Below are 22,698 nucleotides of genomic sequence, written 5' to 3'. Positions count from 1 at the left end.
CCAGATTCCCCTAAAGTAATCGAAGATGAAGAGATGAGCACTTTTGACTTTTATAATTATTCTTTTGGAAAAGATTTCAATCATCTATTTGAAGGGACTGAAAGTGATTTAGTTGCTGCCCTTGCAGATTTGATCGTGAAGTCTGTTTCTGAGGAAAATAACGAGGAAAAATCCGAACCTTCTTCTAGTGTGCAGATCTGTCCCCTATTTGGCTACTGTAGGGATTTCTCTATCCCCTATTAAATCAGTGGCATGAAAATAATGTCATGGAATGTTCGTACAACTCTGAGAAGAGAATAAAAGTAAAGAAGACTATTTTGAAATACAACCCAGATGTGGTCTTATTGCAGGAAATGAAGCTTCAACAAGTTAACTGTAGTATAATAAAATCCATTTGGAGCTCTAAAGATGTCAGATGGGCATGTTTAGATTCGGAAGGAAAAGCTGGAGGCATCTTAATGGGATGAGAGCAGAATCAAGGTGACTGAAGTTTTGGAGGGGTGTTGCTCAGTATCTATAGAAGTATCTTTTTCACACTTGAAGGATGTGGTGATAACAAATGTTTATGGTCCGTCAGATAATAAAGGCAGAAAGCGACTATGGTCCGAATTCAGAGATATTGCAGGCTTTAGTGAGAAATTTTGGTGTTTGGGTGGAGACTTTACTGTCACAAGATGGTCATCGGACAGATCTTCGGGAGCGCGTATTACCAGAAGCATGAGGAAATTTAACCGAATAATTGAAGAGCTAGACTTATTGGAAGTTCCATTGTCTAATGGGAAGTTCACATGGTCAAGAATGGGAGATGATTCAACTCATTCACTACTGGACAGATTTTTCCATTCCAGAGAATGGGACAACTTGTTCAACACTTCAAGTGTAAGTAGAGGAGAGAGAATAACATCAGATCATTTCCCTATTATCCTAGATGCAGGTGATTGTAATTGGGGACCTTCACCTTTTCGATTCTACAATTCTTGGCTTGAGAATAAAGAGTGTGTCAGTATCATTGAATCTAAACTTTTGAAGGATCGCTCTTATGGATGTGCTGGTTTTGTGATTTCGTCAAAGCTAAGGAACCTCAAATGAGAGATAGGCCTTTAGCAAGGGGATATTGCACTGAAAGCCGGATTAGGTCTTATCATCTTCAACTGATTTTACAGGGGATCCTGCAGATCCACTCTTTTTCCTATTCAAAGATCAGATGCGGTTGTGCTTTCGCCGTTGTCTTTCTATTTGATTGTGGGTAGTTCGCCTTTTGTAACAAGTAGACCATGATACGGACTTTCGGCTAACCTAGCCTCCTCCGTCCCTCGGAACCAACAAGGGGTAGTACAGGAATATTCACCTGTTGTTCATCGACGACTTTCTATCATAGTTGCAAGGGTTCCAAACCTTAACTTCAACATGTTGTACCAAAGGCTTCTTTTGCTTGGTTGAATAAGGGGGCCGTTCAATCTAAGACAACGTTGTCTTAGCCATATCATGCATGAATAGAATCACCTTTGTTCCGAAGGCCTAGCGAGCAGCAGCAACATCTGAATCACGAAGGCTAACTTCAGTGAATCGGGTTGAAAGTGAAAGTCGCCAAAAATTGGTGGATGCTCTCGAAACCGGAAAAATCAATATACTTCTAATGTCGAATCAGGATCAACTAGGACAGAAATAAAGCGATTTTAACATAGATACATTCACCGAATCATTGATAAAGCAATTCGACTTGGCGAGAAAAATGATTTTCAATAACTTGTTGATCCCTCCTTCATTTGCATTTGGTATTTTGGCTTAAAGTCTTTGACTCCTCGATACTCAATCAAATCCTCTTTTTTGAGGATTGAATGCACCCCTATAGTCTTGGGGGGGGGGGGGGGGGGGGGGGGGGGGGGGGGGGGGAATCGAGAGGGAATAAGCTGCAGCGGCGCACCTCACGAACTTCTTAGGTGGACACTGCAATTATGGCTCGATCGAATATCCAAGAGATGACTTGTATACCAACTGTACTGCAGCTAGCTCAAAAGCGAAAGTGGTAGAGCTAGTTGGAGCAGCCGAGCTTAAACAGTGGAATTTTTGTAATGAAAAGCTGAAGAAGGAAAAAGAGGAGAAAATTGTGGTAGAAATAAATCTCATTGATGAAAAGGATGAGTTGCTTGGACTTTCTTTAGTTGAGGTCGAAAGAAGATGCACACTGAAACATGATCTGCTGTGTTTGCTTCTGTCTGAAGAAAGCATTATGTTGCAGAAGTGTAAGCTTCATTGGCTTAAAGAGGGAGATGAAAATAGCAAGTTCTTTCACAGATATCTGGCTGCTCGCAATAGAAAAGCGCTGATTTGTGAAGTAAAAGATGAGATGAATGTTTCTTTGGTAAATCAAAGAGAAATTGAAGCTGAAATGGTCCGGTTTGTCGAACTCTATATAGCAGTGAGGGGATCCAAAGATTCTCGTTGAAGGGTATTAATTGGAGACCAATCTCTAGTCAAAATAGGAGGTGGTCAGAGAGATCTTTGGAAGAAGCAGAGATTTTGAGTGCCATCAAGAACCTTGGGAGGAATAAGGCTCCAGAGCCCGATGGGTACACGATTGAGTTTTTTATCCGATTTTTGCAACAGTGGAAAGGAGATTTTATGAGACTCTTCATGGAATTTTACAGAAGTGGTCTAATCAATGCTTGCCTTAAAGAAAATTTTATTTGTCTTATTCCCAACAAGGAAAATGTGGAGAAAGTCAAAGATTTTAGACCTATTAGTTTTACCCCACGGTAACTTGGGTTACCGTTGTAAGTTTTAAAGCTAAGAATCCTATAAATAGGATTCAACTCTTTCAATGAGAGGTATCATTCCATTCTTTCAAACAAGATTCTAAGGACTACATCAGATTTGGTATCAGAGCTCCCAATTTTTGGGCCGTAAATGGCGGGCAAGAAACCAACCACTGCGGACTCTTCCCTTGCCAACAAAGAAGCGGATCAAGTATCCGTTCTTTCACCACGGTCATCAACCATACGCTTGCAGTTGGTTGAGGGGGATGTGAAGACCATCCGACGGGAAGTGAGATTAAACAGATTTTGGAAGGTATGCACGACCATCTTGAGAGATTGAGTATCCAACAGAACTCAGCAAGAACGGGCCAAGAAGCTAGAAGAACAGAGCATCAAGGTGATTACTATCAAGAACAACCACGGGCGCAACCAAGTAGGTACCAAGAAAACGTTCTTGACCCAAGAATGCTCCAACAACAGAGGACCACCCGTCAAGATTTAAACCAAAATCCCCTATTTCGATGCACGGAAGAATTTTTTTTAGACTCTTCTAGTGGGGAGGAAGATATACCGGAGCTAGAAGAAGGTCACAGAGGGCGTAGGGGTAATCAAAGACCGTATCAAGAACCAAATGAGTATAAGATGAAGATTGACCTCCCAACCTTCTACGGGAAGATGGAGATCGAAGGGTTTCTGGATTGGGTGAAGAATGTAGAGAACTTTTTTTAGCTATATGGGCACACCCGATCACAAAAAGGTTCAGCTAGTGCCTCTCAAATTGAAGGGGGGCGCTTCGGCTTGGTGGGATCAGTTGGAAGTCAATAGGCGTCGGTATGGGAAAAGGCCGATCCGAACGTGGGAGAAAATGAAGAAGCTGATGCGTGAAAGATTTCTCCCTATTAACTACGAGCAAATACTGTGTAATCAGTACCAAAACTGTAAACAAGGTATTCGTTCTATTGTGGATTACGCTGAGGAATTTCACAAGTTAGGTTCTCGCACAAATCTTGGAGAAAATAAACAATATTTGGTGGCTCGTTTTATCGGCGGATTGAGGACAGATATCAAAGAACAACTAGCTCTCCAACCAATCGGATTTCTCAATGAGGCCATTTCCACAGCACCTACGGCGGAAGAACAACTCAATAATAGGTATAAGAATCAGTATACACGACGAAGCACATGGGATCAAATCGGGGGATCATCAAAAAAGCCTTCCTCCTCGACGGGACAGAGTTCTTACCTAGCTGCTACGACACTGGGAACTAAGGGCAATTCTATCGATCCTGATACGGCAAAAGGAGGTAAGGGTACTGATAACAACCTAAATAAATGACAGGCAGGTACATACAACCGTCCAAATTTGGGCAAATGCTTCCGCTGTGGTCAAATCGGCCATCTTTCCAACGAATGTCCTCAACGTAAAGCTATAGCTTTCTGGGACGATGAGGGCATAGGACATGATAGTAAAGAAGAGGAGAAAATGAAGTGGACGAGGTCGATTACACCGGTCCTGATGAGGGCGATTTGGTGACATGCGTGGTCCAGCGCTTACTTCTAACACCTAAAACAGAGGTGGCTTACCAACGCCATGCTCTGTTCAAAACGCGGTGCACAATAAATGGGAAAATTTGCAATGTCATCATTGACAGTGGTAGTTCGGAAAACATTGTGTCAAGCAAACTTGTCACTGCCCTCAACTTATCTCTAACTCCTCACCCGACCCCGTACAAGGTAACATGGATAAAGAAAGGTGGCGAAGCCTAAGTCAATCAAACGTGCACCGTTCCCTTGTCAATAGGAGCAAGCTATAAAGATCAAATTATATGTGATGTACTTGAGATGGACGTATGCCATGTTTTGTTAGGCAAACCTTGCCAATACGATACTCAAGCATTGCATAGGGGAAGGGACAATACATATGAGTTTACTTGGATGTTTACTTGGATGGGCAAGAAGGTAGTATTGCTACCTCTCAACCCATCTAAGTTACAAATTCAGCCGGATATTAGCAAGAAAGGGCAATTGTTCACTATCCATTCGGCAAAAGGGCTCATACCTAATAAACAAATGCCTATCCTAGGCCTTGTTATCAAATCTTTTGCTGCAGGAGACTCCAATAGCCCCCTTCCTGACAGTGTCAACAGTTTGCTAGATGAATTTAAAGCCATTGTGGACATACCTACTGGCTTACCTCCCCTTCGAGACATACAACACAACATTGATTTCCTTCCAGGTGCTACACTACCTAATCTAGCTCATTATCGAATGAGTCCATCAGAGTACAAGATTCTTCACGATCAAATACAAGACTTACTTGATAAGGGTCACATTCAACCAAGCCTTAGTCCGTGTGCGGTTCCTGCCCTTCTTACACCCAAAAAAGACGGCACTTGGCGAATGTGTGTTGATAGTAGGGCCATTAATAAAATCACCATCAAGTACCGCTTTCCAATTCCTAGGATTGGTGATTTGTTGGACCAACTAGGAGGGGCTACAATTTTTTCCAAGGTCGATGTTCAGAGTGGTTATCATCAAATCCGCATCCGACCATGGTCCAAACACATACAGCTTCCGATGATTACCATATAGTGGATGGATTCCTATTTAAGGGCAATACCCTTTGCATTCCCCATACTTCTCTTCGGGAGGCTCTTATAAAAGATGCTCATTCCGAGGGTTTAGCCTGCCACTTGGAACGAGACAAAACTATGGAGATACTGAAACACGCGTTTTTTTTGGCCTCAGCTCCGCAAGGATGTGGCCAACTATATTGGTCGATGTTTTCTTTGCCAAACATATAAAGGAACTACTCAAAACACAGGCTTATATACTCCTTGCCTATACCAGAAAACATATGGGAAGATCTATCAATGGACTTTGTCCTTGGTTTACCTAGGACCCAAAGGGGTTTTGACTCCGTTATGGCACATTTTTTGGCATGTAAAATGACATCAGACGCCATTTATATTGCTACACCGTTTTTTAGAGAAGTGGTCCACCTCCATAGCATTCCTAAGTCTATTGTGTCTGATAGAGATGTGAAGTTCTTAACCCATTTCTGGCACACCTTGTGGAAAAAATTCGATACTAGCTTAACATTCAGAACTACTAGCCATCCACAAATGGACGGCCAAATTGAAGTTACAAATAGATCTCTTGGTAATCTCATAAGATGCCTTAGTGGAGATCATCCTAAACAATTGGATTTATCACTTGCACAAGCCGAGTTTGCCTACATCAACATGAAGAATAGAACCACAGGGAAGTGCCCATTTGAGGTTGTTTACACTAAAATTCCTAGGCTAACACTTGACCTAACTAATCTCCCTTCATCTGTTGATCTCAGCTTAGAAGCCGAGGAAATGGTCACCAGAATTGCTGAACTTCACCAAGAGGTCCGTGACCATATTACTCAATCAAATGAGAAGTACAAAGCTTTCGCAGATAAAAAACGACGCTTAAGGAGTATAAAGTGGGTGATCTTGTGATGATACACTTACGGAAAAGTCGATTTCCAGCAGGAACTTATAACAAGTTGAAGAAGAAAAAGTTGGGTCCTTTCCCTATTCTAGAGCGGTACGGTGTCAATGCCTACAAAGTCGACTTACCAAACCACTACAACATCAGCCCCGTGTTTAATGTTGCAGATATATACAGCTATCAACCACCGGATGAATTTACTTTGGCCCCATAACTCGAGGACGAGTTTGTTTTTTGGGTCGGGGAAATTCGTGTAATTAGTAGTTGCCTTTAAAAAGTTCGGTTAGTTAGCTTTTGTTTTAAAGATTATGCGTTGGTAGTTTTAGTTTTACCCCACGGTAACTTGGGTTACCGTTGTATGTTTTAAAGCTAAGAATCCTATAAATAGGATTCAGCTCTTTCAATGACAGGTATCATTCCATTCTTTCAAACAAGATTCTAAGGACTACATCACTATCTCCTTAAATCAAAGTGCTTTCACTGGATGAAGGCAAATTTTGGATCCGGTATTAATCGCAAATGATTTAGTTGACTTCTATAGAAAAAAGAAGAAGAGCGGTTGGATTCTCAAGCTTGACATAGAAAAAGTATTTGATAGGGTGGATTGGGACTTTCTCGTTGTTGTTCTCAACATGAAGGGGTTTGGAAGTAGGTGGATCAAATGGATAAATGGATGCATCAGAGGCAATAAATTTTATGTTTTTATCAATGGAAGGCCACGTGGAAGAATACAAGCCTCTCGTGGACTTAGACAAGGTGACCCCCTTTCACCTTTTCTTTTTCTTTTAATCAGTGATGTGTTAAGCAGTTTGCTGGAAAATACCCAGGAGGGGCATTTTTGAAGCTTCACAGTGGGAAGGGCAGGGGTTCATGTCTCACATTTGAAATTTGCGGATGACACCTTGCTGTTTTGCAAAAACGATGAGAAAATGTTAAATGTTATCTTTGATACTATTAAAGCCTTTGAGTGGCTTTCGGGTTTGAATGTGAATTGGGAGAAATCTTCCTTGAGCGGGGTCAATATTGGGCCCCAAGAAGTTGAATCGATGGCCATGAAGTACGGGTGCAAAGCTGAATTCCTTCCTATTGTATATCTCGGGCTACCTTTGGGTGGAAATCCGAAATCTATAGATTTTTGGAACCCTATAATTGAAAAACTTATGCAGAAACTTGCAAGATGGAAGATATATCAGCTCTCAAAAGGTGGAAGATTAACTCTCTGCACATCAGTTCTTGGTAGCATTCCCCTGTATTATCTTTCTCTATTTCAATTACCAAAAGGGATATGCAGGAAGCTCGAGAAGTGTATAAGAAACTTTTTATGGGGAGAAAATCTGAAAGGATCTGTGAACCATCTTGTTAGATGGAATATTGCCACTTTATATCATGAAGATGGTGGTTTGGGCATTGGCAACCTCGCTCAAAGAAATAATGCCTTGTTGGCTAAATGGGGATGGAGATTTAATGTGGAAACTTCTGCATTATGGAGTCAAGTAGTAGCTAGTATATATGGTACTGGCAGATTTGATTGGTTTGCTTATGGGCATGGGATTGGAAGTAATCGAAGTCCTTGGTTTAGCATTCAAAAACAGTGGCAGCTGGTTGAAAAGCATTCTTGCTTTAAAGTGCGAAATGGTGCACGGGTTTTATTTTGGGATCATTTATGGTTGGGAGATTCAACTCTTAAAGATTGGTTTCCTGCCTTGTTCCGGGTAGTGTCGTTCCCCTTTTCTTCAGTTTGTGAGGCTTGGGATCCGGATTCTTCTTCTTAGATAATAGAAACAAGAAGACATCTTAAAGATGAAGAATTTGAAGAGTTTTAATACACTTATCATGTCTGAATTCAATCTCCTTGCAAGAGGATGAAGATCGTGTGATGTGGAAGCTGGACTCTTCAGGATCTTTTTCAGTTGCTTCGTTATGCAAGCCTTGTAAAAAGGCCTCCTTGATGACAGATTAACAAGGCTCTAGATTGTGGAAGTCGGGAAGTCCAAAAAGGGTTAATATCCTTTCTTGGATTCTTATTAATGGACAGGTTAACATGGTTGAAATTCTCCAAAAGAAATCCCCAAATATGTGCATACAACCTTCCATTTGTGTGCTGTGTATGGCTGATGGTGAATCTCAAATGCACACTTTCTTTTGTTGTCCATATGCAGCAGATTGTTGGGGATCATTGTTCAATTTGTTCGCTATTTCTTGGGCGCTGCATATGGAAGTCCCGAAGAATGTTACTCAACTGTTGTTCGGCCCATTCTTATCTCCTAAAGCGAGTCTTCTTTGGGTAAACGGGGTCAAAGCTGTCACTTTAGAACTTTGGTTTGAAAGGAACCAAAGAATTTTTGAGGAAAAAAGAAGACCTTTGTGGAGTGCTTCAGTTTAGCCAAGTTTAAAGCTTCTCAATGGTGTGCTCTATCTAAACTTTTTGCTCTCTATTCTCCTAATATGATTATACTAGTTTGGGGGCTTTCATCTTTCCGACTAGATCTTATATTCCTGATTTCATAGGTTGTACTTTTTAATTTTTGCTATCTTTTTCTACTCCTTTGGGAGTTTGTATCTTTGAACATTTATGTTCCTTTTCATTAATCAATGAAAAGTTCGTTTCTTGTTAAAAAAAAAGTACATATTTCTTATTGAAAAAAAAAGGACAAGGATCTAAGATCTAAGATTTTTTTGTTTGAAGTTGATGATGTAGATCTGTTTGCGAGCTTAATTTAAGGTTAATAGGACTCATCAACCCAATTCTCAAAATTCCTAGATCTTTCAGATTTACAGAATTCAGGCTTAGTGGCCTCACTACAGGTGTCTCCAAAATTCTTGTCAAGGTACTTGCAAGTAGAATGAAATTAGTGTTGGCTGACTAAAGTCTTAAGAACAAATAGAGGCGGTTGTCCCTGGCCTGGAATTATGAGTTACAGCAATACTTTTAGATCTTTTATTTTCTTTAAATTGAGTAATGGACAAAAGGTTATTGTTGGGATGACAAGACTATCTGTAATTGAGATGTTTATCATAAGATTTTTTTTTTTCTCTCTTTCTGTTCATCTGTTGGGATCACCTTCTACTAATGAATTTTCTATTTGCAGAAGGTGGAGAGGTTGAAATTGCTTTGCCTGCAATATGCAGCAGCTACTCAGTGGTTGATTTCATCCTCCATTGACCTATGTAGGCCGGAGGAATCATCCGATAGTGCTATCAGTTCTGAAAAAGTCAAGCAATGGAATGGAAGAACTCCCAAGGGCGCGAAGCTAACCACCAACAACTCGGCTGTCTCCGAGTCTGTCATGTAAGTTCATTACAAGTGACTGTTTACAGTCGTTACCCATACTTATAATTTGTTGCGCTCACATCTGCTTTGCACTTGTTGCAGTAAATTTGAGAAGGAGTTCAATTCTGAGCTTCAGAGTTTGGGACCGATTCTGAGTAAAAGTTCCCAGGCTGAGCCATATTTAACTCACCTTGCTCAGTGGATTCTTGGCATTGAAATGACAAATAGGTTTTGAATTTCTTCCTTACTGTAATTTTACAGAATTGATAAAGGTCTAGGAAACTAAAATGTTTGGATTATTGTGGTTCCCAGTATGTTTGTACCATCTTACGTGCACTACGAGTCGAGTTTTTACATGGCAATGTGGTTCATTCATATTTGTGAGTTAGAAAGACTATTTTTTTTAGTACAGCAAAGGTAAGGTGCGAAGATTTGAATCTCCAATCTCAAAGAAATAAGCTATATGTCTTTACCGTTGAGCTATGCTCGATGCTCATGTTGGTTTAGAAAGATAATACCGAGTTATTGATGTGATTCTCCTCTTTCATGCTTCATTTTCTGTTATGGCCTTCTGGTTTAGGTGATATTTGAGCCTTCATATTTAACAGAATCTGATTAGTAGGTAAGTTTAAATCTCCTTATTTGTATTTTAATATTCTTATAAAACTACCTCCGTACACTAGTAGAATTTTGGGTTCTCGTAACATCACAAAGCCCTTTTGTGACGTTTTTTATGACGTCACTTATATCCCATCACGAAAGGTATTTGTGACGTTTAAATAAATGTCATGAAATGTAAATTTTGTGACTTTTTAAAACGTCATGAAACATACAGATTTTCGTGACGATTTTTAGCCATCACGAATTTCTATTTTCGTGACTTCCTTTAAACATCACGAAAAAAAGATATCGTGACGAATAAATATTTTTGAGGATTAGAAAATGTCACGAAAAGTGAAATATGTAGCTTAGAAACGTCACGAAAGACTGATGTCGTGATGGATAAAAAACGTCATGACATCTATTTTTGGTGATGTTTTTTAAACGTCACAATAAATTATTTCGTGATGTTTCAAAATGCTGATGTAGCTGTATTCTATTATTTCTTTATAGCTAGCCGTTTAAAGTCTTTTATTTTAAAGTAACTGTAAGGTAACTTGTAGTTACCTCTTAGTTTGTTAAGTTCCTTTTTCCCTTACATAAGGAGAAAAGCTAGATTGAGATTTTCTTACTATCCTTTGAGTAAAGTCTCCATCAAATTGGTACTAGAGCACCCAAAGAAATTCTGGGCACTCAATGGTAGGGAAGAAATCGGTAATGGGAGATGTTTCTTCCATAACCAGTAAATAAACGGAGCAGCCAGCCGTTCTCTCACCACGAGTAGTGACCACACACTTGCAGTTGGTCGAAGGAGATATCAAGAATCTACAAAATGACGTGGGTGAGATTAAACAGATATTAGGAATTATACATCAACAGCTGGAAAGATTGAGTATAAACCAAAGCCCAACAAATAATACTCAACCTATGCCCCCAAGAATCAACCAAGATGTGAGAGAGGATGATCGACAAGGTATTCGCATTCCAGAAAGGCTTGCAGCACCTCCAAGATTCCATCAAGAACGAAGGTATGAGTACAACATGGGACCAAGATTTCAACAAGATTATCGCCAACACCCCCAAGATGTTAATAACAATTTGTTGTTTCAAAGATGCCAAGACCCTTCTTTTGATTTATTGAGCGATGGTGAAGATGATTACCTGGAAATAGATAACAACTGATGCGGATTCCAAAGAAGGTAGAATAGACATCAAGATGCACCTGATTTCAAGATGAAAATTGATCAATGGTAAGATGGATAGATTGTGGGGTTCTTTTTTGAAATGTATAAATTTTTTTTGCTTACATGAACACATCGAAGGATAAGAAGGTACGTCTTGTTGCTTTTAAACTTAAAGGTGGTGCCTCTACTTGATGGGATCAGTTAGAGATCAATTGCCAAAGGTATGGCAAGCGACCTATCAGAATCTGGGAATGTATGAAGAAGCTACTGATGGAACAATTCCTCCCCGTCAATTTTGAACAGATTTTATATAATCAGTATCAAAATTGTCATCAAGGAACTCGTTCGATCGCTGACTACACCAAAGAATTCCATCGGTTAGGAGCCAGAACAAATCTTTTGGAATGCCAACAGTATTTGGTGACATGGTTTGTTGGAGGTTTGAGGGCGGACATTAAAGAACAGATTGCTTTGCAACCTATTAGGTACCTAAACAAAGCAATATTCACTGCTACAACCATTGAAGAACAAATTAACAACAGGTACAAGAAAACATATGCTCGCCAAACCACTTGGGATCAAGGTGGTCCTTCGAAAAGAAATGCTGCCTCATCAAATAAGAATTCTTCACCAGCTGCAAGTGGTTCCTCTGAAGGCAAACAAATAATCAAAGACACTTCTCAAGAAGAAAAAGCTCTGGATGCCACAATAGGTAAGAAAGTAACTAATACTTATAACCGTCAAACTTTGTACAAATAATTTCGTTGTGGACAGGTGGGGCATCTTTCGAACGAATGTCCTCAAAGAAGGGCTATTACCTTTGTGGAGGAGGATGACCAACAAGAATAAAGTAATGAGGAGCTACAAGAAGACAAAGTTAAGTACCTAGGTTCTGATGAAGGAGATCTCATCACTTGTGTCATCCAACGCCTTCTCCACACTCCAAAAATTGAACCCGCCTACCAACGACATGCCTTATTCAAATCCCGCTGCACTATCAATGGTAAAGTTTGTAACATAATAATTGGCAGTGGCAGTACCGAAAAAATCGTGGCTATTAAACTTGTTACAGCTCTACATTTGACATTAAATCCACAGTTGAACCCCTATAAAGTTTCTTGGATAAACAAGGTAGGGAAGTTCAAGTAACGCACACATGTACTGTGCCCCTATCCATTGGGGGAAGCTACAATGACCAAATAGTGTGTGATGTATTGGATATGGACGTCTGCCATGTTCTCTTGGGTAAGCCGTGGCAATAAGATACACAAGCAATACATAAGGGACGTGATAATACCTATGAATTTAGTTGAATGGGAAAAAATGTGGTATTACTTCCTCTCTCTCCACCTAAAACTGTGTCAGCAAAGGATGGTACCAACAAAACAGGTACGTTATTCACGTTGTCCTGAGCAAAACAACTACTTATAAATAAGGACATGCCTATTCTTGGACTGGTGGTCAAGAGTTTTGGGACTGTGGAACAACCACATTCAAATCCATCCAAAGTGGAACGATTGTTACTTGAATTTAAGACTATTTTGGATACCCCATCAGGGTGCCTCCTTTAAGGGACATTCAACATTATATAGAATTTTTCCCTGGGGCAACCTTGCCTAATCTTGCTCATTGTCGAATGAACCCATCCGAATACAAAATTCTTTATGATCAAGTCCAAGAGTTACGTGATAAAGGACATACACAACCCAGTTTAAGTCCATGTGATGTGCCCGCCTTATTAACACCAAAAAAGGACAGCATGTGGCGCATGTGTGTGGATAGTCGAGCCATAAACAAAATCACTATCAAATACCGATTCCCCATTCCCTGTATTAGTGATTTAATGGATCAACTTGGTGCTACAATATTTTCTAAAATAGACCTCAAAAGTAGATACCACCAAATCCACATAAGGCCGGGAGACGAATGAGAGATTGTTCGAATGGCGTGTCATGCCTTTTGGATTATCCAACACCCTAAGCAACTTCATGCACCTTATGAACCAGGTATTGCTTCCTTTTATTAATTAATTTGCGGTCGTCTACTTTGATGATATACTTATCTATAGCCAATGCATGACCGACCATGTGAACCACCTCCATAAGGTTTTTTCAGTATTAGCTGCTAATCAATTAGTAATGGTTGGTTTTATGGTGTTTTTAGTAAATAGTTATTGTAAATACTTATTTATTATTTTTCTTTTATTATTTGTAATTAGTAGATTATTGTGATAGATTTTATTTTGACTTGTTTCTCACCTCTACTTAAGGTGACTTAGGGTTTTATTATTAAAAATATATGAGAAATAATTATTTTCTCTCCCAAATTTGAGAAGGTATCAGAGCCAAGAGGTTGAAACCCTAACCCTAAACCTAAATCTAGCCGTCGCCGCCGCCGCCCACTTTCGTCGTCGCCGACCGCTGCATACACACTGTCGCCGATGCTATTGTCAGCTCGTTGTCGTCGTGCGTTGCAGAGTGCGTTTTTTCGGATCGTCATCTTCGTGGGTTAGAGATCACAGACGCGGGTTGTGTTTGCCGCCGGGTTACAGGTCTCAGACGTAGGTCTTCGTGAGATTGCATCGCCGCCACTACCTCCCTCGGTTTCGCAGCAGGTTCGTGGGATTGCATTGCCGCCGCCACCTCCCTCGGTTTCGTAGCAGGTCTTAGTCGTCGTCGCTCCCTTCTAGGGTTTCGACGCTACTGTTTGTTCGCCGATACTGCCTAAGGGTCCGTCGTTGCTGCCTATCGTCGCCACCTAGGGTTACGCCGCCGTCGGTCGCCGCTGCCACCGCCTCGTTTTTTATTATTTGCTGCTGTTTTTTCTGCCATTGTGGTTTGTTGGTGAGAATCAGTAGCCATGGTTGATGTATCTTCAAAGAAAACAGATCAGCCGTATAACTCTAAGATTTCTGAAACCCGGTTCAGCCCCAGTGGTCATCTTGTCCAAATAACTAACATCCGGCTTAATGGAGACAATTTCCTTCGTTGGTCTCAAAGTGTTCGGATGTATCTTCGTGGGCAAGGCAAAATTGGCTACATTACTGGAGATAAAAAAGCACCGACTGCAGAAGATCCTTTATTTACTACGCGGGACACTGAAAATTCCATGGTATTGACTTGGTTAATTAATTCCATGGATGAGGAGATCAGTGCCAATTATATGTGTTATTCCACTGCAAAGGAATTATGGGACAATGTGGAAGAGATGTATTCTGATGTAGGGAATCAGTCTCAGGTCTTTGAACTGACTCTAAAGTTGAGTGAGATTCGACAAGGACCAGATACGGTTACAAAGTATTTTAATTCTTTGAAAAGAATTTGGCAAGATTTAGATTCATTTGATACTCATGAGTGGAAATGTTCAAATGATTCTAAACTTTATTTGAAAATCGTAGAAGAAAGTCGAATTTTCAAATTCCTTGTTGGCCTAAATGTGGAATTTGATGAGGTTAGAGGCAGAATTATTGGTAAGCAGCCACTTCCAACAATTGGTGAAGCCTTTTCTGAAGTTCGCCGTGAAGAAAGTCGTCGGAATGTTATGCTCGGTAAGAAAAGTACAAGCAACATTGTTGAGGACTCTGCATTGGTGACGGAAGCATTTCCAAATAAAGCATCAAATCATCAAATTAAGGGAAATGAGAAACCTCGTGTATGGTGTGATTATTGTAATAAATCACGACACACCCGTGAAACTTGCTGGAAGCTTCATGGAAAACCAGCTAACTGGAAAAGCAATAAAACGGGTGAGAGGAGTGGTGGCAGTCAGTTGTCTTCTATTGCAAATACTGTTGACTCTTACCAGTTCAGTATAGAGCAAGTTGATCAACTCCTGAAGCTGCTAAAGACTAATCCATCATCTGGTAATCCTAATGTTTCCTTGGCACAATCAGGTGATTATCCTCATGCTTTATCATGCCTTAATTCATCTCCGTGGATTATTGATTCTGGAGCTTCCGACCATATGACTAGTTCCTCTAAACTCTTTCAGTCTTACTCTCCTACTTATTGCAATGAAAAAATTCGAATAGCAGATGGTAGTTTCTCTTCTATTGCAGGAAAAGGAACTATTCGATTGACTGAAGCTATTACCTTAAAATTTGTTCTCCATGTTCCTAAACTAGCATGTAATCTTTTATCTGTCAGTAAAATCTGTAAAGATTCTAATTGTCGTGTCACTTTCTTTGAAACTGATTGTGTCTTTCAGGATCAGGATTCGGAGAGGATGATTGGACGTGCTAGGATGCTCGATGGTCTCTACTTCTTTGATGAATTTCCAACTAGTAATAAAAAAGCTCAAGGCTTGAGTAGTGTCTGTTCTCCTTCTGTTAGTGAAAAAATAATGTTTTGGCATCGTAGGCTAGGTCATCCTAGTTTTGTCTATTTAAAATTCTTGTTCCCAACCTTATTTAAAGGTGTTGCCTGTTCAATTTTTCAATGTGAGAGTTGCATTTTGGCTAAACGTCATCGTTCGACATATTCTCTTCAACCTTATAAGGCTTCCAAACATTTTTATTTAATTCATAGTGATGTGTGGGGGCCTTCAAAAATTTCAACTCATAGTGGAAAACGTTGGTTTGTAACTTTCATTGATGATCACACACGTTTATCTTGGGCTTATCTAATGACAAAAAAATCTGAGGTGAAAGACCTGTTTATTCATTTTTATCATATGATTGAAACTCGATTTCAAACAAAAATAAGTATTTTCCACTCTGATAATGGGACAGAATATTTTAATGACTCTTTGGGAAATTTTTTGAAAGATAAAGGTATTTTCCATCAATCTACTTGTCGTGACACTCCACAACAAAATGGTATTGCAGAACGAAAAAATAGACACTTACTTGAAGTCTCTCGTGCCATTATGTTTTCAATGCATGTTCCACAATATTTGTGGGGAGAAGCAATTCTCACGGCTGCAAATCTAGTAAATCGAATGCCTTCTAAAATTTTGAAATTTAAAACTCCCTTGAATTGTCTAATAGAATGTTTTCCCACTGTTCGTATTTTCTCTGATTTATCGAAAAAAGTTTTTGGGTGCACTATTTATGTTCACATCCTTATTTTTTTTCGGTCCAAACTTGATCATCGGGCAGTCAAATGCATTTTTGTGGGCTATGCCTCCACACAGAAGGGTTACAAGTGTTTTGATCCCACAACAAAAAAAGTTTATGTCAGTATGGATGTGTCTTTTTTAGAAAATCAGCCATTTTTTCCCCCAAAATTCTCTTCAGGGGGAGGAATCCAGTTATGAAGGTAATTTTTGGGATCTCTCTACCCCTATTCCTAATATCATTTGTCTTGATGGTCCTGATGTCCCTAGTTCCTCAATGCCAATTGTAGAAAATTCTTATTCAGGGGGAGAAACATTACAAAATGACCCTAGTGATCAAAATCTAGAGCTTCAGGTTTATACTAGAAGGCGACCAAATCAAAGGAATGAAGATCAGAGAGCTGACTTGTCACTAAACCAGTCTAATACTCCGAGGAATGATACTGAAAATGCTGGTAACGCATCTCCTATTCCTACTTCATCTCTCATTCAAAACAACTTACCTAATGTGTCTGATCTTGATGTTTCCATTGCTCTTAGAAAAGGTGTTCTTGGTGCACTAAATATCCTATTGCTAATTATCTTTCATATGAAAACCTTTCAGATAGTCATAAAGCTTTCACTTCTAGGTTAAATAACATGGTTGTTCCAAGGAACATTCAGGAGGCCCTAAATGACTCGAATTGGAAATTAGCAGTTATGGAGGAGATGAACGCTCTAAAACTGAATTGCACATGAGACATTGTAGATTTACCAAGAGAGAAGAAAACTGACGTGAAAGTTTCTTTTCATCCGGCTCAAGTAGTTACATGAAATAAAGGAGTTCGATAAATTCCTACCTCTCTATCTATCTCTGAGATGTTTGGATTTTTCAAAACTTCATGGACATGCAGAAGAGAATTAAACTTTGTTCTATGTTATCACACACATTCCCTTTCATTTATATTTGAAGATTGTTTCTGTCTAAAATAAAAATTCTTTTATTCGATCGATTACCACAGGATGCAAATGGGTTTTCACTATAAAATGCAATGCTGACGGTAGCATTGAGAGATACAAAGCAAGATTGGTAGCTAAAGGCTTTACTCAAACCTATGAGATTGATTATCAGGAAACATTTGCCCCCGTTGCTAAGATTAACTCCATTAGAGTTTTTCTATCGGTTGCTGATAACTTAGATTGGCCTCTTTACCAATTGGATGTCAAAAATGCCTTTCTCAACGGAGATCTTGAAGAAGAGGTATTTATGGATTTACCCCCTGGTTTTGAAATGGATATTGGAAAGAATAAAGTGTGCAAATTAAAGAAATCTCACTATGGTCTAAAACAGTCTCCTCGAGCATGGTTTGAACGTTTTGAGAAAGCAGTCACTAGCTATGAATTCCTTCAAAGTCAAGCAGATCACACTATCTTTTATAAGCATAGTGGAAATGACAAAATGGTTGTGTTGATTGTATATGTTGATGATATTATTCTCACAGGCAATGATGTAGATGGATTGGCCTCTCTGAAGAAAAGACTCGCCAGTGAATTTCAAATTAAATATTTGGGAACTTTGAAATATTTCCTAGGGATGGAATTTGCTAGATCGAAAAAAGGGATCTTTGTTAATCAAAAAAAATACATTATTGACTTACTTGAAGAAATAAGTTTACTTGGGTGCAGGGTAGCTGAAACTCCTGTGGAATTGAATTTGAAGTTGCAAGCTGCGAAAGACGAAGAAGTTAAAGATAAGGAGAAATATCAAAGACTTGTGGGTAGACTCATTTATTTGTCTCACACTTGTCCCGATATTACCTTTGCTGTTAGTGTGGTAAGTCCATTCATGCACGCCCCTAGTACAGTTCACTTTGAAGCTGTTCATAGGATCTTAAGGTACCTGAAAGGAACTCCAGGCAAAGGTATACTATTTAGACGACCATTTATAGGTTGAAGTTTATACTAATGCCGATTGGACTAGTAGTACTATTGACAGACGATCCACATCTGGATACTGTTCCTTTGTTGGAGGTAACTTAGTTACGTGGCGTAGCAAAAAACAGAATGTAGTGGCAAGAAGTAGTGCTGAAGCAAAGTTTAGGGCGTTGGCTCATAGTATCTATGAAGGTATATGGATAAAAAGGCTACTAGAAGAATTGAAGTTTTCTCAGAAGGCACCTATTCGTGTTTATTTTGACAACAAGGCCACCATGTCCATAGCTCACAATCCAGTCCTACATGATCGGACAAAACATATTGAGGTTGACAAACACTTCATTAAGGAGAAGATCACTGCAGGGGTCATATGTACTTCTTATCTACCAACAACAGAGCAAATTGCTGATGTGTTGACTAAAGGTCTTCCAAAAATGCAATTCGATAAGTTGATTAACAAGCTGGCAATGGAAGATATCTTTAAACCAGCTTGTGGGGGAGTGTTGGTTTTATGGTGTTTTTAGTAAATAGTTACTGTAAATACTTATTTATTATTTTTCTTTTATTATTTGTAATTAGTAGATTATTGTGATAGATTTTATTTTGACTTGTTTCTCACCTCTACTTAAGGTGACTTAGGGTTTTATTATTAAAAATATATGAGAAATAATTATTTTTTCTCTCCCAAATTTGAGAGTAATCAACCTTAAGAAATGTCTTTTTATAACTACTGAAATCTCCTTCCTTGGATTTATAATAGGACATAATAAAGTCAAAATGGATCCTCAAAAAATCCAAGCTACAGGTGAATGGCCAGAACCAATAACAATAAAAGATATCCAAAGCTTTCTAGATCTGGCTTCCTTCTACTGAAAATTCATTAGAAATTTTAGTTCCCTAGTTGTTCCTTTAACAAGTTGCTTAAAAAAGGGACCCTTCCTTTGGGGACAAAACCAAATGGAGAGCTTTAAGGTCATCAAATCCAAGTTTAAGTAATAGCCCAATCCTTACACTGCCAAACTTTGATCAACCCTTTGAAGTTTCTATAGATGCCTTGTGTATTGGAGCGGGGGCTGTCCTTTCTCAAACAAGTTGGGGGTACCTCGTGTGTTGGAAAACATTTGATTTTGTTATCAAACATACTTCGGGAATAAGTAACGAAGGGGCTGATGCTTTGAGTAAAAAACACAGCCTCCTTACATTACTTAAAAGTGAAATAATAGCTTTTGATCACCTCCCCGATACTTATGCTACAGATTTGGAACTTCGGGATATTTGGCACAATTGTACGAATCATATACCTACACATCATATTGTTAATGGTTACTTGCTTAAAGGAAATACTCTGTGCATTCTCATACATCCCTTCAGGAAGCCATCAATAAAGATGTTCATGCTGCGATTTAACAGGTCATTTAGGCTGTGACAAGACAATTACAATTGTCAATACCCGCTTTTTCTGACCACAACTTAGAAAGGATATTACCAATTTTGTTTAGAGATGCTATATTTGCCAATTATATAAAGGCACATCGCAAAACACTGGGTTGTACACCCTTTTACCTATCCCAAAATGTATTTGGGAAGACCTATCGATGGACTTTATATTCGGTCTTCCTAAAACTCAAAGGGGTTTTGACTCCGTCGTGGTTTTTGTCGATAGATTCACTAAATTGGCTCATTTTGTAGTCTGTAGAAAAATTTCGGATGCAATTTCTATTGCTACCTTGTTCTTTAGAGAAATAGTTCGCCTCCATGGTATTCCAAAATCTATTGTGTCCGATCGTGATGTAAAGTTCCTTGGTCACTTTTGACGAGCTTCGTGGAAGAAATTTGATACTACACTAAAGTTCAGCACCACAAGTCATTCCCAAACGGATGGCCAAACAGAAGTTACAAATTGTTCGTTGAGAAATTTACTTCGATGCATTAGTAGAGATCGACCAAAACAATGGGATATGACACCAGCACAAGCCGAATTTTCTTTCAATCACATGAGGAACAGAACAACAGGGAAGTCCCCATTTGAGGTTGTGTATACTAAACTCCCTCGGTTAACTATAGATCTCACTAATCTTCCTATTTATGTTGATCTTAGTGTGGAAGCGGAAGAAATGGCAACAAAAATTACCGAACTACATGAAGAAGTTCGTCAACACCTAGAGATGTCTAATGCAAAGTACAAAGCCATGATAGATAAGAAAAGCAGATTTAAGGAATTCCAAATTGGGAACCTCGTTATGATTCATCCAAGAAAAAGTCGATTTTTAGTTGGAACTTATAACAAGTTGAATAAAAGGAAGCTAGGTCCTTTCGCTATAATTGAACAGTTTGGAGAGAATACCAACAAGATTGACCTCTCAATCGATTACAATATCAGTTTGGTCTTCAATATAGCAGACATTCACCCATTGCACCCCCTGATGAGCTTTCCTTGGTTGCATAACTCGAGGGCGAGTTGTTTTTTTTTTTTTTGGGTAGGGAAAACTGATGTAGCTGTATTCTATTATTTCTTTATTTTAAAGTTCCCATTTACAGTAAGGTAACTTGTAGTTACCTCTTAGTTTGTTAAGTTCCTTTTTCCCCTATAAAAGGGTTCCCCTTAATGAATAAAGCTAGATTGGGATTTTCTTACTATCCTTTGAGTAAAGTCTCCATCAAACGTCAAAAAAAAAAAATAAAAAAAATCGATTTCGTGACGATAGGGAAACGTCACATAAAATAGATTTGTTGTTGCTAAAATACAGCCCTGAAGAATTATTTTGTTGCTAAAAGACTAGGAAAAGCAACCTATTTCATTGTTCATCAACATGACGAAGACACGAATTTTATCACAAAGTTGAACATTGATATATGAACAATACAATATTCTTTACACATACCAAGTACAAATTACTACCAAATACAAATACATAATGGAATATATGTCTCACACATTAACCCAACAAAAAATGTCTATTCATCAGTTTGTTGCATTCCTAACTCTTGACTTCTTTGAGTTCGGGAAATACCTAATGAAGAAAACAATATCCATGTTAGATAAATGAATAACCAAATAAATAGATAAAAGAAGAAAATCACTTCTAAAAGAACAAGTTCTATCTATTAAAGGGTGCAAAGGATCGAGAGGATAACTAGATATTCCACATCGTTAGAGCAATGTTTCTTCAAATTCAAGTTTATCAAATTGATAAGAAAAGTGTTGGGTATTTTTCACATTGTGTGAAAGCCCAACATTTTAAGGTCCACATGGGCCCTTAGTTGTTTTAGGGATTTATATATATATATTTATTGTGCAACCTCCTGCCACATGAGGAGAGGGAGAGGAAAAAGGTTTGCATGCAGAACGAGGAGAGAAAACATAATAAAAAAAAATTAGAAAAGAAAAAGAATCCGTAGAGTGGCGTATTTTAGGATCAGAGGTCGATTCGTTGTCCAATCGAGGTGAAATTTTGGCAGCGTGTTCACAACAAGAAGGTCTTTAATTTGGATGGTGGAGATTTATTTTGGAGGTGCCTACAGTTAGAGTTAGATATAGTGGGTAGTTGGTACCACTTTTTTAAGTGAGATTTTTCTTTTTCTTCTCTGGTTTATTCCCATATTTGTCGAGATTTATTGTCTCGAGATATTTATTATTGTATGTCTTTAGTTGTTGCTAGGGAGAACTTGGTGTAGCCTATTATTGATTATAGTGGAGATTTTGACTTCGGTCCGTGGTTTTTTACTCCTTACATTGAGGAGGTTTTTCCACGCTAAAATTGCTTGTGTCCCGTGCTTGTTTGAATTATTATTTTTACTTGCTATTTCCTATTGGGTTCACACAAGAGGGGATAATTGGTCGATAAAATTAAAGTGTTTATCCCAACAAAGTGGTATCAGAGTGAGGTTAAAAATTAATTAGGCCTTGTGTTGAACAATTGAAACTAGTACAAGTAGAATGGTAACCTTGAATGACTCAAATTATCAAGTTTGGAAAAGAAAGATGAAATATGTTTTATATTTGAAGGATTTTTATCTTTCTGTTTTTTGACTTGAGAAGCCTGAAGATAGAACTAATTTAGAATGGGAAATATGTCCTAGAAAAGTATGTGGCTTTATTAGGCATTGGGTAGAAGAAAATATTCTAAATCATATTGGAGAAGAAAAACATGCACGGAATATGTGGAACAAGCTTGAGTCGTTATATGCCTCGAAAACTGGTAATAATAAAATGTTTCTGATCAAGCAAATGATGGCTTTGAAGTATAAGTTGGAACACCTATGTTAGATAACTTGAATACATTCCAAGGTATCATTAATCAACTTGCTGGAATGAAAATCAAGTTTGAGGATGAGATACAAGGGTTATGGTTTCTTAGTACATTATCGGACTCGTGAGAAACTTTTAGATCTTCGTTATTGAACTTAGCTCCAAAAGGAGTAATAAGTATGGACA

At 38.7% G+C, this 22,698-nt stretch overlaps 1 protein-coding gene across 4 annotated transcripts in view; it reads left to right on the top strand.

Annotated features, from left to right (window-relative positions):
• Positions 1-10,064, top strand: part of LOC111013352 (Spc97 / Spc98 family of spindle pole body (SBP) component) — a 31,611-nt gene extending 21,547 nt beyond the window's left edge. For all 4 annotated transcript variants that reach the window (XM_088118855.1, XM_088118854.1, XM_088118856.1 and 1 more), the window contains 2 exons: positions 9,329-9,528; positions 9,613-10,064. In XM_088118855.1, coding sequence (XP_087974981.1) covers positions 9,329-9,528; positions 9,613-9,745 — 333 coding nt within the window. In that variant the 3' untranslated portion in view covers positions 9,746-10,064. The remainder of the gene's footprint in view (positions 1-9,328; positions 9,529-9,612) is intronic.
• Positions 10,065-22,698: the final 12,634 nt, after the last annotated feature.

Source organism: Momordica charantia, assembly GCF_013281855.1.
Source record: "Momordica charantia cultivar OHB3-1 chromosome 10 unlocalized genomic scaffold, Mcharantia_2.0 BLBB01000010.1, whole genome shotgun sequence".
NCBI classification, from domain to species: Eukaryota; Viridiplantae; Streptophyta; class Magnoliopsida; order Cucurbitales; family Cucurbitaceae; genus Momordica; species Momordica charantia.
This window is presented reverse-complemented; position numbering and strand designations above follow the sequence as displayed.